The sequence below is a fragment of the Panthera leo genome, chromosome A2 (assembly GCF_018350215.1).
Source record: "Panthera leo isolate Ple1 chromosome A2, P.leo_Ple1_pat1.1, whole genome shotgun sequence".
In the NCBI taxonomy this organism is placed as follows: domain Eukaryota; kingdom Metazoa; phylum Chordata; class Mammalia; order Carnivora; family Felidae; genus Panthera; species Panthera leo.
In genome coordinates, this window is record NC_056680.1 from 1,989,685 (window position 1) to 2,004,717 (window position 15,033).

The 15,033-nt window shown below is 51.0% G+C and overlaps 1 protein-coding gene across 1 annotated transcript in view; it reads left to right on the top strand.

Moving 5' to 3' along the window:
* The first annotated feature begins 587 nt into the window (after positions 1-587).
* LOC122213736 (zinc finger protein 77-like) overlaps positions 588-15,033 on the top strand; it is an 81,397-nt gene continuing 66,951 nt past the window's right edge. Inside the window, exon 1 of the mRNA XM_042927932.1 lies at positions 588-643. Coding sequence (XP_042783866.1) covers positions 641-643 — 3 coding nt within the window. The 5' untranslated portion in view covers positions 588-640. The remainder of the gene's footprint in view (positions 644-15,033) is intronic.

Genomic DNA, 15,033 nt, shown 5'->3' on the forward strand with positions numbered 1-15,033 from the left:
TGGGGCCGGAGGGCGGGGCCTTGCGGTGTCCAAGGGTCAGGTCAAAATCTCGGGGGAGCTTGGCTTCCTTACAGTGACGTCACCGGTCAGTGAGCAGTTCCAAAACACAGGGGACAGGTGCACCGTTATGCTGTATGGGCCACGGACTGAAGGGTCACCGGGTCCTTCTATTCTGTCACATCCGGATCCGGATCCCCGCGTAAGGGAGGCTCCGCGGAGAAACTGAGTCAGATCCTCAGACAGAAGGAGGAGGAGACAGGCGGCTCAGTCCGCCCGGAGCGCATTCTACTGAGAGCCCACCTCGGGCAGGGGGATCTGACACGTGTGTACCGCCAGCCTGTCGCTCAGGGGCAGGGGGCGGGCCTGGGGGGGGGGGGGGGGGAGGAAATCAGCTGCAGGACCAATATCCAATCAGATTCGGGGAGAGTCAGCTTCGGAACCCATCCAATCAGGTCGCAGGGACTGAAGGATCGCCCAATCAGGGCTCGGGACCTGCACACCACCCAATCAGGCGCGAGCGAGAGCCCGGTGGGTGTGGCTCTCCGCCGGGGCTGCTGGTGCAGTCGGATCCTGCGCTGCCACAGTTGCTGGGGTGCGCGCCGTGGAAGGACGCCCCGAGGGCGCGGAGCGGGGTCCCGAGATGGTGAGTGCGCGGGCCGGAGGGGCGGATGGGACCAGCCGGACCTAGGTGGAAGCGGCCGCGGCGGGGTGTCCCCGTTCCCCGGGGTCCGCACCTGGGTCCTGGGCGGATGGAACTGAGAAGGGAGGCTGGGGGAGGGCAGGGGGGAGGCCTGGGATTCGGGGAGCGTGTGCGACGACCTGACTAAGCAGGAGTTTGCTCCTCGGTGGGGGACAGGTAGAGACTGTCCGGGTGAGTTGTCTCATAAAGAAAACTGTTTGCAGCCGTAAAGAGGCCGCAGGGAATAGCTTCTGAATCCGCGACTCCCCGGGGGGGGGGGTCTTTTATGGAGGGTGACGATGAATATTCAGAAAGGGGAGCTTTGTCGGGGGCAGTCTAGGCAGGCGTGAGGTTGCTCGGACCGAGCTGCAAGACGTGCCCAGAAAGCACGCGTGCAGTGTGACGGTCACGGAGCCAGAGCTGCTCCCGGGGGCTGAGACTTGGACGTTAGAATCCAGCGGAGGTAAGTGTGGGACGTGGGGCCGGGGCTGAGCGCGCGCTGAGGGAGCAGGTGCGCGCGCACGGGGTCCTGGGCTGCGATCTCGGGTAAGAAATGCAGGGTTTTCTCACTTTGGAAACCGCGCGGAGAGTTTCACGGGTTTGGCTGTTTCCTGGCCTGGTGCAGACTGTCAGTGTGCAACCCGCTGTTCCCTTCAAGTCTTAAATGGCTGAGATTGCTTTTTTGTTTTTCCATTTCTTTGCGATTCTGACCCGGACCAGGAAGTTATGCAAGGAGTGTACTGGGCAATTAGAGCCGGAGAGGCGTAGATCACGGAATGGAGCTGGGGTCCTAAAACGATTGCTTTTCTGGGCACCCCCTAAACCCGCTGAGCTTACAGGGGGACCCACGGTGGACCTGTCACCCAACCAACCTGAGTTCTCTGCTTGGTGAGTCAGAAAGTGCTCCACACTGAGCAGTCCCAGGAAGAAAACTTTATTAGCAGCAGATACAGAGATCAGTAGATCACAGGAAATAACTTCCAAAGCCCTGACTCCCCGGAGGGAGGGTGGATGGGCTCTTCTGGTTTAGGGCTGGATGGATATTTCCATGGGGAAACCTCCTCGTCCTGTGTGGGGTGGAAGGAGGGGTGCTGGAGGTGGACCTTAGGTCAGCAGGCCTGTCCCCAGGGAGTATGTCATGTACAGGAGGCTGTGCTCCTCCCCCAGTGGAGACTTCAGTGTGATAATGAGGTAAAGGTAATTGGTGGTCATTCCAGAGGTCCCTCCAGGTCCCTCTGCACAGACAGGAATCCCGGGGCTCCTCAAACTGGTCAGGGAGGTTGGGGCTCTGGAGGTCTGGTGAGGGCAGTCGATCTGCGATCTGCTCCAGGGGCAGGTTCCTGTCATTTGCCTGAGTTAAAGAGGACAGCTGGAAAGGACAGCTTAGGGAAACGTGGGGCAAAGGTCTGTGAGTACAACCACGTGGGCTTGGGGTCCAGCTGGTGACAGACCTGAGAGATGACCTCAAATCTGCACCTGGCTGAGGACAGTTTATTACAATCAGTTCCAACAGGACCTGCTCCCATCTCAGGGACCCTCCAGTGAAACAGAACCCAGCTTGGCTGTTCTGCGAGAGGGGGATGGGCAGGAAGGCCCAGTGTCAGGATCTGGCCCCTCTGGTGGAGGAAGGCCTCATTGGCTCACGTCCCCAGGGCCTTGTTCCTCAGCTCAGTGGATGCTCAGCGTGTGGGCCACCTGCAGTTCAGGGGCCTGTGGGGAGCACAGCGGCCTGGGCAAAGTTTGGGTAGGAAAGGGCGGTCGTGGACAGTTGGTCAAACCAGTGTCAAAAAAAAAAATCCGAGTTGAGTAAGGAGAGTCCTGTATTGAGAAGAATGACTGCAAAGAAGGGGGAGGGGACTGTTGCATTAGGGGCAGGGGCCGTGCAGGGGGGTAGGAGGGCTGTTGCACTATGGGCAGGGACTGTGCAGGGGTGAGGGGGACTGTAGCATTAGTGGTGGGGGCTGTGCAGGGAGGCAGGGGGCTGTTGCACTAGGGACATGGGCTGTCCAGGGGGGCAGGGGCGGGCTATTGCATTAGGTGCAGGGGCTGAGAACAGAGTGGGGGGCAGTTGCATTAGGGGCAGGGTCTGTGCAGGGGGAATGGGGGGCTGTTGCATTAGGATCAGGGGCCATGCAGGGCACGGGGGGGCTGTTGCACTAGGGGCGGGGGCTGTGCAGGGGGGTAGGAGGGCTGTTGCATTAGGGGCAGGGGCTGTGCAGGGGAAAGGGGGAGCAGTTGCATTAGGGGCAGAGGGGCAGGGGAGGCTGTTGCACTAGGGGCAGGGGATGTGCAGGGGGCAGGGGAGGCTATTACATTGGGTGCAGAGGCCATGAAGGGGAGTGGGGGGGCAGTTACATTAGGGGCAGGGGCTGTGCAGGGGGGAGGAGGACTGTAGTATCAGGGGCAGGGGCCATGCAGGGGATCGGGGGGCAGTTGCATTTGGGGCAGGGGCTACATCGACACTGTGAGCCTAAGACCTGCGAGTGTCTCAAGAGTCGTGTAGAAGGGAGGAGAGGAGGAAAGAAACCAGGCATGAACAGGTATGGTGCTGACGTTGGGGTTCCCTGAGGCCAGCCTGTCCCCCCTGTCCCCCAGGAGGGGCTGTGTGTGGCTCAGCCTGAGAGCAAGCCCACATTCAGGGGTCTGGAGGAAGGAAAGAAGCCAAAGCAAAGTGGGACCAGCCAGCATTTTGTGCCCCTTGGTCACAGGGACAAGCAGCTGAGCTGATCGCAGATGAGGCACAAAGTGTGGACTTGGGGGCTTTGTGCATGGCCCTGTCGTGGGTGAGCCAGGGGGACTTCCTGTGAGTCTTCTCTCTCTTTTTATATTTATTTTATTTATTTTCAGGCAGAGAGTGTGAGCAGGGGGAGGGGCAGAGAGACAGGGACAGAGAATCCCAAGCAGGCTCTGAAGCCTCAGCTCAGAGCTCGATGTGGGGCTCGAACCCACGAACCATGACATCACCACCTTAACCAAAATCAAGACTCACTTGATTTAACACTTAACCAACTGAACCACCCAGGAGCACAGGGCTCAGGTAGGCGTCTGCAGGTCACCTGTCACCTGTGAGCAGCACTGTCCCTGTCCAGCTCAGCACTGATGGCTCTGTCCTCCGCCAGCCTCGCGTTGAGCAGGTGTAAAGTGCCCGAGTTTTTTCTGCCTCCTTTCTTCCTCGGGTTACTGGGGGGCTTTATCCAGAGAGCGTCCCCTGGGGAAAAGTATCTCAGGACAGAGCTGTCCTTCTCCATGAGGGTTGGGGGGGATCTGCAGGGGGCTCCACACCTTCATGCCAGGTGGGTGGAGTCATGGATCAGAGGATTCATCCCAGGCACCTGGGTTGCTCAGTTGGTTGAGCAGCTGACTTCCCCTCAGGTCGTGATCTCCGGGTTTGTGAGGTCAAGGCCAGGCCTCACATCCAGCTCAATTCTGTCAGACTGTCAGTGGAGAATCCCTTTTCTCTCCCCCTCTCTCTGCCCCTTCCCTGCTTGTGCTGTCCTAAAAATAAAGATTAAAAAAAAAAAAAAGGATTCATCCAAATGCTAGTGACGGTTCCATGCAGGGTCCAGGGTTGCAAAGCTGTGACCCTGATCTGTCTCACATATTGCATATTGCAGCTCATGAGTAACTTACATGTTAGTAGGAAACGCGGGTGCAGAGTGTGAACCACACGTCAGTGCTGGGTCCTGTCCCTTCTGGCTTCCTGTTTTCTAGTTCGTGGGTGTGATGCGGGGTCTCCTGGACGTCGCACGTTGGTTTTTCTGATTCCTCCAGGGCTGAGCATTTCTCACGTGTGGGTTCCCTCTTCCGTGGAAGCGTTTCCAGCGTGTTGTGACCTGTAACTCACATGTCTTCTTCCTGATGATCTGTTTCCTTCACGTCCTGGGGACATTCAGGCTGTTTCATTTCTACCTGTTGTGTTTTCTCCACGTCAGGGTGTGTCATTTCTCTGGGTTGTCTGCGTGGATGCACCCTTTGCGTTGTTAGTAGACTTGTCCTTCCCCGTCTCTTCCGTGCAGACGACCGTCTTTTGTTCTGTGGGAAAACTCCTCCATCGCTCAGGTCTGATCACACGTGCTGGAACTTTCTGTCCGTGTGTGTTCCTCTTGTTTCCGTGGCAGTTAAATCCACAACACTCGGTTATTGTCCGTGAATCTGATGATTCCTTTTACCCCTTAGATAACCAGCCTTCCCTGGCCCCATGTGTCCAAGTGTCCCCATCTCTGCTGATGCCACTTGCTAAAGTCAGGGGCGCCTGTCTGTGCATTTCTTTGTCGATCAGGGTGTTTATCCGTCTGTCTGTTGCTGCCACGTGTTCTGGTTACTGGTAACTTGTAAATTGAAGCTGTCAGTTACTTTACCCCCAAAACTGAGGTTGTTCCGGAACAGCAGAGATTTAGTTCTGAACGTGTAAGATACCACAGGACCACAGGCAGTTACTAGAACAGAGGAGAGGGACGCTCTCCTAGAGAGGCCAGGAGGGGCCGGGATGGAAACACGGGATGTGGAAGAACCTAGAGCTGGAAGCACGGTGGCTCCCCCCTGGCAGGGTGGGGGTGGGGAGGTGGCGTCCCGGCCGAGGCAGGCTGGGCTTGCAGGGTGCTGGGCTTGCGGCTGGGGCCCCCGGTGAGGACGGGGCAGGACGCGAGGGCGCCCCCTGCCGGCCCCCCACTCCGTCCCTAAGGAGCTTTCCGTGTGCGAATTTCTACATTTCCTCTGTGTGACCTCAGTGTTTCCTGAGAAGCATCTGGGAGTGAGAGGCGGGTTTGCTGTATTTAGTGGATTTGTCCCTCAGCGCCAGGAAGGACGTCTCCCGCTTGGCGTGGCTCGTGTTGGAGGGAACGAGCAGAGCAGCGGAAACCAGTCGAGGCCACACCTGAGTAAGAGGGACGGTTCGGAGGGAGATGCCGTCAGACACTTGTCATCTAGGCCATGTTCATCAGCAGTGTCCGCCTTGCAGAGCGTGTACTTGTATGAATCACACGAGTCACCGGCAATAAAATATGGAAGAAAAGTAGCATAACTCTATGGTTTGTCCTAATCCGGGACCCCGGGTCTGAAGGCAGCCCACTGAACTGTTTATTGGCACTTGTTCCAACCCCGGGGAGAAAGTTCTCCCTGTGGAGCAGACCCGGAGTCCTGTTGGCCTCCTGGAAGTCCCCGCCTGGGCCACCGTGAGGGCAGATGGTGAATCCCAGGGACCCAGAGGGAGAGAACGAACCCAGGGCATTTGGGAGGAGACAGTCCCGGGGGGGGGGGGGGTGGGGGGGGGACACAAAGCTTAGTGGTGAAGTTTCTGAAAAAGTAGCAAAACTTGAAAGATGTTTTAACAAGTGTTCTCAAAAGTGCAGTTTGGAACCACATGTTCCCCAGAAATGCAGCCTGTAAGGTTGTGAATGGAGAGACCATGAATTTGGGTAATAGGACGGCATCAGCTGATAGTTCGGATGGGGAAAGACTTTTGTGAATTTAGAGCCTTCTAACACGTGAGAAAAGGCAAGTGACCGGTTCATTTGTCTCGGGATCCTGATGAGCCCTTTCCTGAAAGGCCAGAACCCCACGAAGAGAGTTCCATGAAGCAGAGAAGAAGCAACAGTGAGAAAAAGGGCCCCAAGCCAGGGCCGGACGTCTCGGGAAGGCTGTGGCACAGATGTCGTCTGCTGCCGTTCGGGAAACCTTTCCTGTTGCGTCACCATGTGGTGTGCAGGGCAGTCAGGGTTTGCTGTGTGTCTACATGTGCCACGTGCCTCCAGGGTCTGTGCCCTGGAGTGTGGTGACACAGGGGCTGGCGGGCAGATGCTGACGGGGGGCCTTTCCGGGGAGGCCAGAGGGAACCAGGAGGGGTCGCGTCAGTAGACGAAATCTCGGGAGTTGGAAGGTGGGAGGCCTCAGGGTCTTCCTCCCCCCGGGAGGGCACTGTGAACGTTGCTCTCCCACGGCATGGTTATTTTGTTTTGTTTTTAATTTTTTTTTTACATTTATTTATTTTTGAGACAGAGAGAGAGCATGAATGGGGGAGGGGCAGAGAGAGAGGGAGACACAGAATCAGAAGCAGGCTCCAGGCTCTGAGCCATCAGCCCAGAACCCAACGCGGGGCTCGAACTCACGGACCGCGAGATCGTGACCTGAGCCGAAGTCGGACGCTCAACCGACCGAGCCGCCCAGACGCCCCTACGGCATGGTTATTTTGATAAGAGGCTATTAATTTTTTCCAATACTAACATATACACCTTTTTGTCACCGAGAGTCAAAGGAGCGAGGGCCAGGGCCTATGACGTGCTGTGATTTCTCAGGGTGGGAGTCGGGGGGGCTCTGGAGGGGGGGTGTGAGATGGAAAAGGACCAACCCCAGTGCTTTTGGACACGGTGTTTGGGAGGCGGGGGTGTCTCCACACAGGGTGTCCGTTGAGTAGCAGCAATGCCTTCAGTGAGTCCACCTGAGCCCCAGGATCCTGGGTGTTACGCAGAGCGAAGGTGTAAAACGGGCCGAACGGAACGGCACCTGGCTGGTAAACTGGGCTCCCGGATCCCTGTGAAGTTTGCAAGGTGTTCCCCAGGTAGGGACGCTCTTTTCTCACAGCACTGCAGCCACAGGACAAGAGAAGGCTTCCGCCAGTGAGATAACCTATGAACCGTGACTAACCCATACTCATAGAGAGGGGGCTGTGTGAAATCCGTTCATGCAAACGGGTTTCCCTGGGTTGTAACTGGACAGGTGGGACCAGTGAGGTTGTCACGTTTTTTTGTGGCTTCAGTCTTTCTCCACGAGTACTTCTCGAACACTCTCCTGTTGTTGGAGGCCGCTGCTCTACTGTGTGTTCAGTGGTGAGTAGTGAATATTGTAGAATCGCTCCTAGGGCCAGACTGTTCTTTGGCCCAAACCAGAGTTCTCCCTTTTTTTGAAGTAACAGTTAGACTTCTAATAAAGTGTTTCCATTTCTGGGGCGCATTCTGGGGACACCTCTGGTTAGTTTTGCTAAATTATTATTTAGGAGAACATCCCTTTGAAGTAGAACAGAAGTTTGCCTGTTGGTTTCCTTGAGCTGGCTTCCATTTTTTGCGTTGAAGACATGTCAGAGATCAAGAGGGAACTTGGGGCAGAGCCCCTGTGGTCCTTAGGGCCCAGATGTTGGCAATGAGGAGGGGTTGGGAAGGGCTGGGAGGAGGGCTCCCGCACCTGGAGCATTCAGGCTGCTGACAACCTTCTCTCACATGTCCCGCCTGTTTGCAATCGTAGTGCGAACTGTAGGTGTTTGGTTTTTAGGAGGCTTCAGATGCCGTAGGTGAGAATTAAGAATTTTGGCTGTCTTTCCTCCATGTGGGGTGTGAGTCCGCTTGTTTGCCAAAATAACTAAAATGCAGTGGACGTGGAGTCCCATTCCATCTTGGGCCTTTTAAGTAAAAAGTAGGATCCCAGTTCAGCCCATTAAATGCTGCCTGGGTAGATTTCACATGTGAAGAAAGACCTGAAGTTATGTTGAAGACAAGCTGGAGTCTGTTACAACAGCCACGTACAGGTTCATCAGGCTTTTGTGTGGAAGTCTAGATTTTGTCTTAATTCACAATCTTAGGAAAAGCTACTGTAATTGCTCGGTGGGGATTTCCAGCGAGTGTCATAAGCATCTTTCCAGAAGTGGGCATCTGTGTCTCGCGGGTTAGTTTCATCCCATGTGTGGCCTGGGCCTCAGCAACATGCATGTGGACTAATTGATCTCAATCTGGGACACCCTGTTGGTGTGTCCCAGTTGAATAGCTGTGTTATGTTCTTCAGCGAGCTTATGGGGGTTCTAGGCATTTCTGGAAACTTCTGCCTTAGTCCAGGGAACATGAGAAATGTGGGGTTTTAGATCTTGAGAAGCCTTCCCTTTAAAGAGGCCTGGTTAACAGGCTGAGGTAAGGAGGATCAAGGGCAGGTTCAGAAGAAAAGGGAAGTTCAGAGCTTGTTGAGGAAAGTGGTTGGAGGCAGGTCCTGGGTGTAGAGTAGCCGCCGGGTGTCTGCAGCAGTGAAGTCGGGGTGGGAGAAAAAGACACTTTGGAAGCCATTTGTCGTATTTCAGTTGTTTGCCTCCGTTCATTTGAAATAGTCTTTTGGAAAGAGGCACACTTAGATCCTGAAAATATTTGCAAGTCTTGAGGTACCGAATAAAATCTGTATCAAACTCAACGTTCTGAAGTCATGACTTCCTAATTTAATTTTCAATAAAACAAGTTTGGGGAGATCGAAAGTTCCCCATAAAGGCCATTGTAATTTTAAATTACATTTGGTTCAGTTGTTCACTTTTTAGAAATGCACATGAGGACGCACCATGGCTTTTTAAACGTAAGACTGGTCAGGGTCCCAGGTGGGAGCCCCCCCTCCCTGCGCTTTGATGTCTGGAATCCATTTCATGGTGGTTTTCTCTAGACCAGAATAAAATGTATAAACACTGGTCTCTACAGGGGTAGCCTCTTTACAGAAGAAATCAGACCAAGGGCTAGCACATTTCCAACAGGTACGGTTCTAAGAGGTACAGTCCAGTTCTGAAAATAGTCGGAACAAAAGCCAAATGAGCTCTCTCAGAAAGGACAAGCCCCTAAGACAGGTCCCCAGTAAACCCCGGAGAGCACAGACACAGGAGAGCGCAGACCCGGGGAGCGGGGCTCTGATCCTGGCACAAAACTTACCCTCCACTTCAGGGTCCGCGAGAAAGCAGCGCAATGGGCTCTGTGGGACCTGCACCTGTTTGCTCGCCAGCCCCGAGTGGTTGGGGTCTTTTGTGGGTCCACCAGTGATCAAGTAACTGTTAACCTTGAAACCAGATTATTTTTCCAGGAAAAAATGGGTTTATCTGGGACTAGCAGAGAATTGTAATTTGGGACACATATGCCACAGCAAAACCACAGGCAAATCTGGAGGAAAAAAGGGGAGGACTATAGGGAGGGCTACTGTTTTCTAGAGGAGAGGGGGCATTGGGAGGGACTGTGCAAACAAGAAGTCCGTTGGAGCAAACTGGGGAGGGGGGGGGGGTGTTCTACGTTCAGGGGCTTCTCATTGGCTGGGCTATGACCATCTCTCATTGGGTGATCCATGACTGTCTCTCATTGGCTGGGCTGCTACTATCCTGCATTGGCAGGGCTGTGGCCGTCTCTCATTGGCTGGGTTGTGGCTCTCACTGGCTGAGCCCTGGCTCTCTCTCATTGGCTGGGCTATGATTGTCTCTCATTGGCTGGGCTGTTGCCACCCCAGGAAATAATCTTCCTTCCTCCTGCAGGAGCAGTGATGCATTATGGGTGTGCGGGTGCGTCTCTCCGTGTTGTGTCTGCCCTTGGCCCTGAGCGGCAGGTTGGGGAGCTTCCCCTGTGGACTCCTGACTGCACTTCAGTCGTGTCGCCTTTACTCAGTCTGGAAGGGGTGCCCGGCTTCTGGGTGGTTTTCATCGCTGGCGATCGGGAGTCGTGCCGCGGAGAGCAGAGCGCGTGCGCACGCGTGTGTGTGATGGCGCTCGTCCTCCCGGGTCTGGGGCAGGTGGATACGAGGAGCGGACCTGCCGTGTTGGGTGGGAACTCCACGTTGCTCGTGTTGGGGGTCCACCAGACTCTTCCAAAGCGGCCGCCCCCCTTACATCCGCAGCAGGATGAATGAAGGAGAATGCGCCCTGCTCACGTCCTCGCCAGCGCTTCCTGGGGCGTCTTCATAGCCAGTGTGGTGGGTGCGAAGGGGCCTCTGCTGGTAGTTCGAGGTGCGTGTCCCGCGTGACGAATGTCTAGCATCTTTTCATCGACCCACTGGCCATTTGCATATGTTCTTTGGAGAAGTGTCTGGGTGCGCAAATGTTAGGTGTGGACTTTTCCCCGCCGCCCCTTTTCTGGGATGAGGAAGTTCCTTTCTGTTCCTAGTTGGCTGAGCATTTTTGTCAAGAGAGGGTGGTGGGTTCAAGGAGATACCTCTTCTGTGTGTAAGTGATCATGGGGTTTTTGTTTCTCTTCTGTTCATAAAGTTTATGACTGCTATTTTGCTTGCTGAACCAACCATTTTATTCCCAGATAAATCCCGCTTGGTCACGTTGTAGAATCCATTTTGTATATGACTGGTTTTGGTATCACCATAAACTGGCCTCATAGAGTAGGTTAGACGTGTCTGTGCACAATTAAATTTTGTGGATGGATCCCAGATGATTGGTGACATCGAGCATCATTTCATATGCTTTTTGGCCATTGTGTCTCTTCCTGGGGAAATGTGTACTCGCGTTCTTTGTCCATTATTTGGTTGTATTATTTGTCTTTATAATGTCTTTTTTTAATTGTTGTTATATGAGTTTTTAAAAACTTGTTTAGATCACAAACCTCGTATCAGCTGTGTGACTAGCAAACCCACATTGCAGCCCCAGACGAAGGGGTGTTGCCTTTGTTGTAGCTGATGTAGCTGGGGTTCTGTGTCCTTAGATTTTGGGAACATGTCTTTTGTTTAAACAACTTTTGATAATTTTATGATAATTGTTTTCTTTATTTCACTGATATAGTGGCTTCTTGTATTGCTCCAAAGATATTACGTATGGGGGTTCTGATGTTTGGGGGACCCAGCAGTGTGGGTTGTGTAAGAATTCACCCAATGCAGCACAAAGGAGATAGAGGTTTATTGAATGCACCATGAGGGAGCCACCAGGAAGTGGTTTGGGGCTAGACTTATAGGGCAGAATGAGGGAGTGTGGGAACATATGGAAATTCCCCTTTTTATGGTAACTGTGCCTGGTTATAAGTAGGCCATTGGATAGTTGGGGCCTGTGGCCATTTCGAGGTGGGTCACTTCATGAGCCTGCTTTTTATGCATCTGTGTGTTCACTGTGGGCCCTTTTGCCTAACTCCGTTTTCCATTGGTGAAGCCTGTTATCTAAATGTGGCCCTGACATCCCCCTGACAGGTGGACAATACAACTCTTTGGCATTAGGGCAGGGGTGTCACCTTCAGTAGCTTCTTCCTGCTGAATGAGGGCATAGAGATGTCCCTGGTGGGTCAACATTCAGCAGGAAGAGAAGCTGAAATAAAACACCTTTAATAGTTGACCAAAATCTTCCTACAGTGGAGTTTAACCAGTTATTAAAGGAGAGGGAGGGATCCTTTCAAGCACCAACATGAGTATCCATATCTTTTAGCATTATTGTAATCTGAAGCATATATTTAACACTCTTTTAAAACGATTTTTTTGGGGGAGGGTTGGGTTGCCTGGGTGGCTCAGTCTGTTAAGCATCCGACTTTGGCTCAGATCATGATCTCACAGTTCATGGGTGCTGACAGCTCAGAGCCTGGAGCCTGCTTTGGATTCTGTGTCTCCCTCTCTGTCCCTTCCCTGCTTATTTCTTTTTGAGAGAGAGAGTGCACGAAGCAGTAGAAGGGCAAGGAGAGTGGAAGACAGGGGATCCAAAGTGAGCTCTGCGCTGACAGCAGAGATCCCAATGTGGAGCCCAAACTCCCGAACCAGGAGATATGACCTGAGCAGAAGTCAGACTCTTAACCAACTGAGCCACTCAGCTGCCCCAACACTGTTTTAATGAAAGTATACGTTACTCCTTGAGCTGCAGCAGGATTTTAAGGGCTGTTTGGTTTTGCAGGACCACCTCAATTTCTGGGTGAGCATGTGTTGGGGTTGGTTAAAGGTGATGTCTGTGTGCTTGGTTAAAGCATCTACTTATAATTTTACATTGATAGAGGCAACTCCTGTGACAGATATGTCTAAGGGGTAAAACCATCAAGAAGGCTTCTTTGCCTGATGTCCAGCCCTAATGACATTCTTTTTAAAAAAATTTTTTTACTGTTTATTTTTGAGAGAGAGAGAGAGAGAGAGAGAGAGAGAGAGAGAGAGAGAGAGAGAGAGAATGTGAGCAGGGGAGGGGCAGAGAGAGAGAGGGAGACACAGAATCCAAAGCAGGCTCCAGGCTCTGAGCTGTCAGCACAGAGCCTGACGTGGGGCTTGAACACAGGAACCGTGAGATCAGGACCTGAGCCGAGGTCAGATGCTTAACCGACTGAGCCACCCAGGTGCCACTAGCCTTAATGATATTCTAATGATGAGGAATTGCTGGCAAGTGAGAGGTGACTTGTCCTGGTAGATAAGGGCATCCCTAAGTGCATCATGCAGTCATATCATAAGGAAAGAATGGCTACCCATTATTTCCAGAAGTCTACGGCCAATCCCATGGAGAAGGGGAAATTCTGGATTTTGTGGAGTGATTTTTGGCCTCCCAGCCACACAGAATTGGTCAAGGTGATAGTTGAGTTATGAAAATGTTGGAGAGTTCCTCCCATTTTTTTGGCTGTTCAGATGATTCTATGTCCATGAGGTCTTGTTATCATCCTCACAGTAACAAGCATCATGATTCTTTATACATGAGCTTTTGCCAGTTTCTCTGAACCTCACCTCAAGTTGTCCAGTATCAGTTTTCAAGACTTTAGGAAAAAGGGTGGTTGTGGTTTTTAATGACTTTAGTCAAGAGGATGGAAGGTTGGAAACCTTAGTTTGGAGAACTCTAGCTAAATATTTGATGAAACCAGAAGAATTCAGGACCTAGTCTGGTTTATAAGAAATAGTGTTAAAATCTAATATCTACAAAGATGTGTTATTGAAACATTATTTTTTATTCTCTCTGAAATCACCCTTATTTCCAGACATAGTCAAATCAAGACTAACAAACATGGCTTAATTATCCACAGAAGCTCAGGAAGAATGTGTTGGTGGGGCGCCTGGGTGGCTCAGTCGGTTAAGCATTCAACTTTGGCTAAGGTCATGATCTCACAGTTTGTGGGTTTGAACCCTGCGTTGGGCTCTGTGCTGACACCTCAGAGCCTGGATCCTGTTTCGGATTCTGTGTCTTCCTCTCTCTCTGCCTCTCCCCTGCTTGTGTTCTGTTTCTCTTGCTCTCAAAAATAAATAAAATATAAAATAATAATAATAATGATAAAAAGAATAGTGATTGGTCATAGGAGTTTTTTTTAATGACTTTCTTTGCTTGAAATGTTTATAAATAATCTCTAGATTGAATTTTTAATAACCTCTCAAGGCCAGAAGCCAAGTCAAATACTTGCTGTCAGACTTGTCTACAATCCCTGTAGATTCAGGTGAATACCTCTTCTTGAGGCCCTGAATAAATCCTGAGGTTACCTGCACCTGCCAGGAATTGACTTTGTCTACTCACCTGGTAAGGCTGCTGGGAACTCTGTCAGCAAGGGATCAGGCCAGCATTTCTAAGGGGCTTGATTGGCTGCATAAAGTCAACCTTATTTCTTTAAAGCTGCCCGGTAGTATCTGCTGTCTTACCATGTCTCTCTGAAATATGACATTTCAGTCGAAGCCTCGGTAGGATAACCAACATTTCCGATGGTGTCCTGTTACAAGAAGAAGAGAGGCTCATTGAACTTACACAAATGCTTATCCTTGACAGGAAAAGAAAGAATACTCACTGAGAGTTTCGGACTTCTGTGGCATTGAGGTAGGGAAAAAAGGGAAATGTTTCCATTTGTTCACAAAGGAATACTTCATCACATTTCTGTAAGTCCTAGGTATTTCAAGAGAAAACTTCCTCAATTTGTTAGAGCAAACACTATAGAACCAGCAATATTTCAAATAAGAGTTACAAAAACTATAAGCATCTTTAATTCACTTAGTCCTATGTTAATTAATTCCTGTTTGTTTGAATGCAACTTTCCCATTAGTTCTGGAAATTCTTACCCAGTTCAGTTTTATGATTTAAAGATATCAAGTACCTGTATTTACAAAAAAAAATCCTTTTCATGAATCTCCTTGAAGACAAAACTCATTTGGCAAGAGCATCAGAACAATAAATATAAATGACAAAAAAAACAAAACAACATAGAAATGGCCATGACTCATGATCTGATCTGTGACTTCAGTGTAATATAGCTGACAAGGAAATCTGCTCATTTCTTTGACAACTAGTATTTTAACAATTAGAATGTCAAGTGATGATGTTATATGAGAACATATTTAAACTTTATGGATTTTATGTAATTTCAAAACAGCTGTAGTATACACTCAAATGATACAATCTAAGGTTTATTACTATTTGTTTGACCCTGCTTTCCAAGTAACTTAACATACCAAATATGCAAGCCTAATTAGTCAAAAAAGACTTCATTTACAATTTCTAAACTTGGGAAAGTGTGTTGGAATCCTCAGAAATTTTTATTTTTATTTATTTTAAATGTTTATTTACTTTTGATACAGAGACAGACAGATCATTACTGGGGGAAGGGCAGAGAGAGAGACACACACACAGAATCTGAAACAGGCTCCACGCTCCAAGCCATCCGCACAGAGCCCGATGTGGGGCTCAAACTCACAAATCGTAAGATCATGACCTGAGCCGA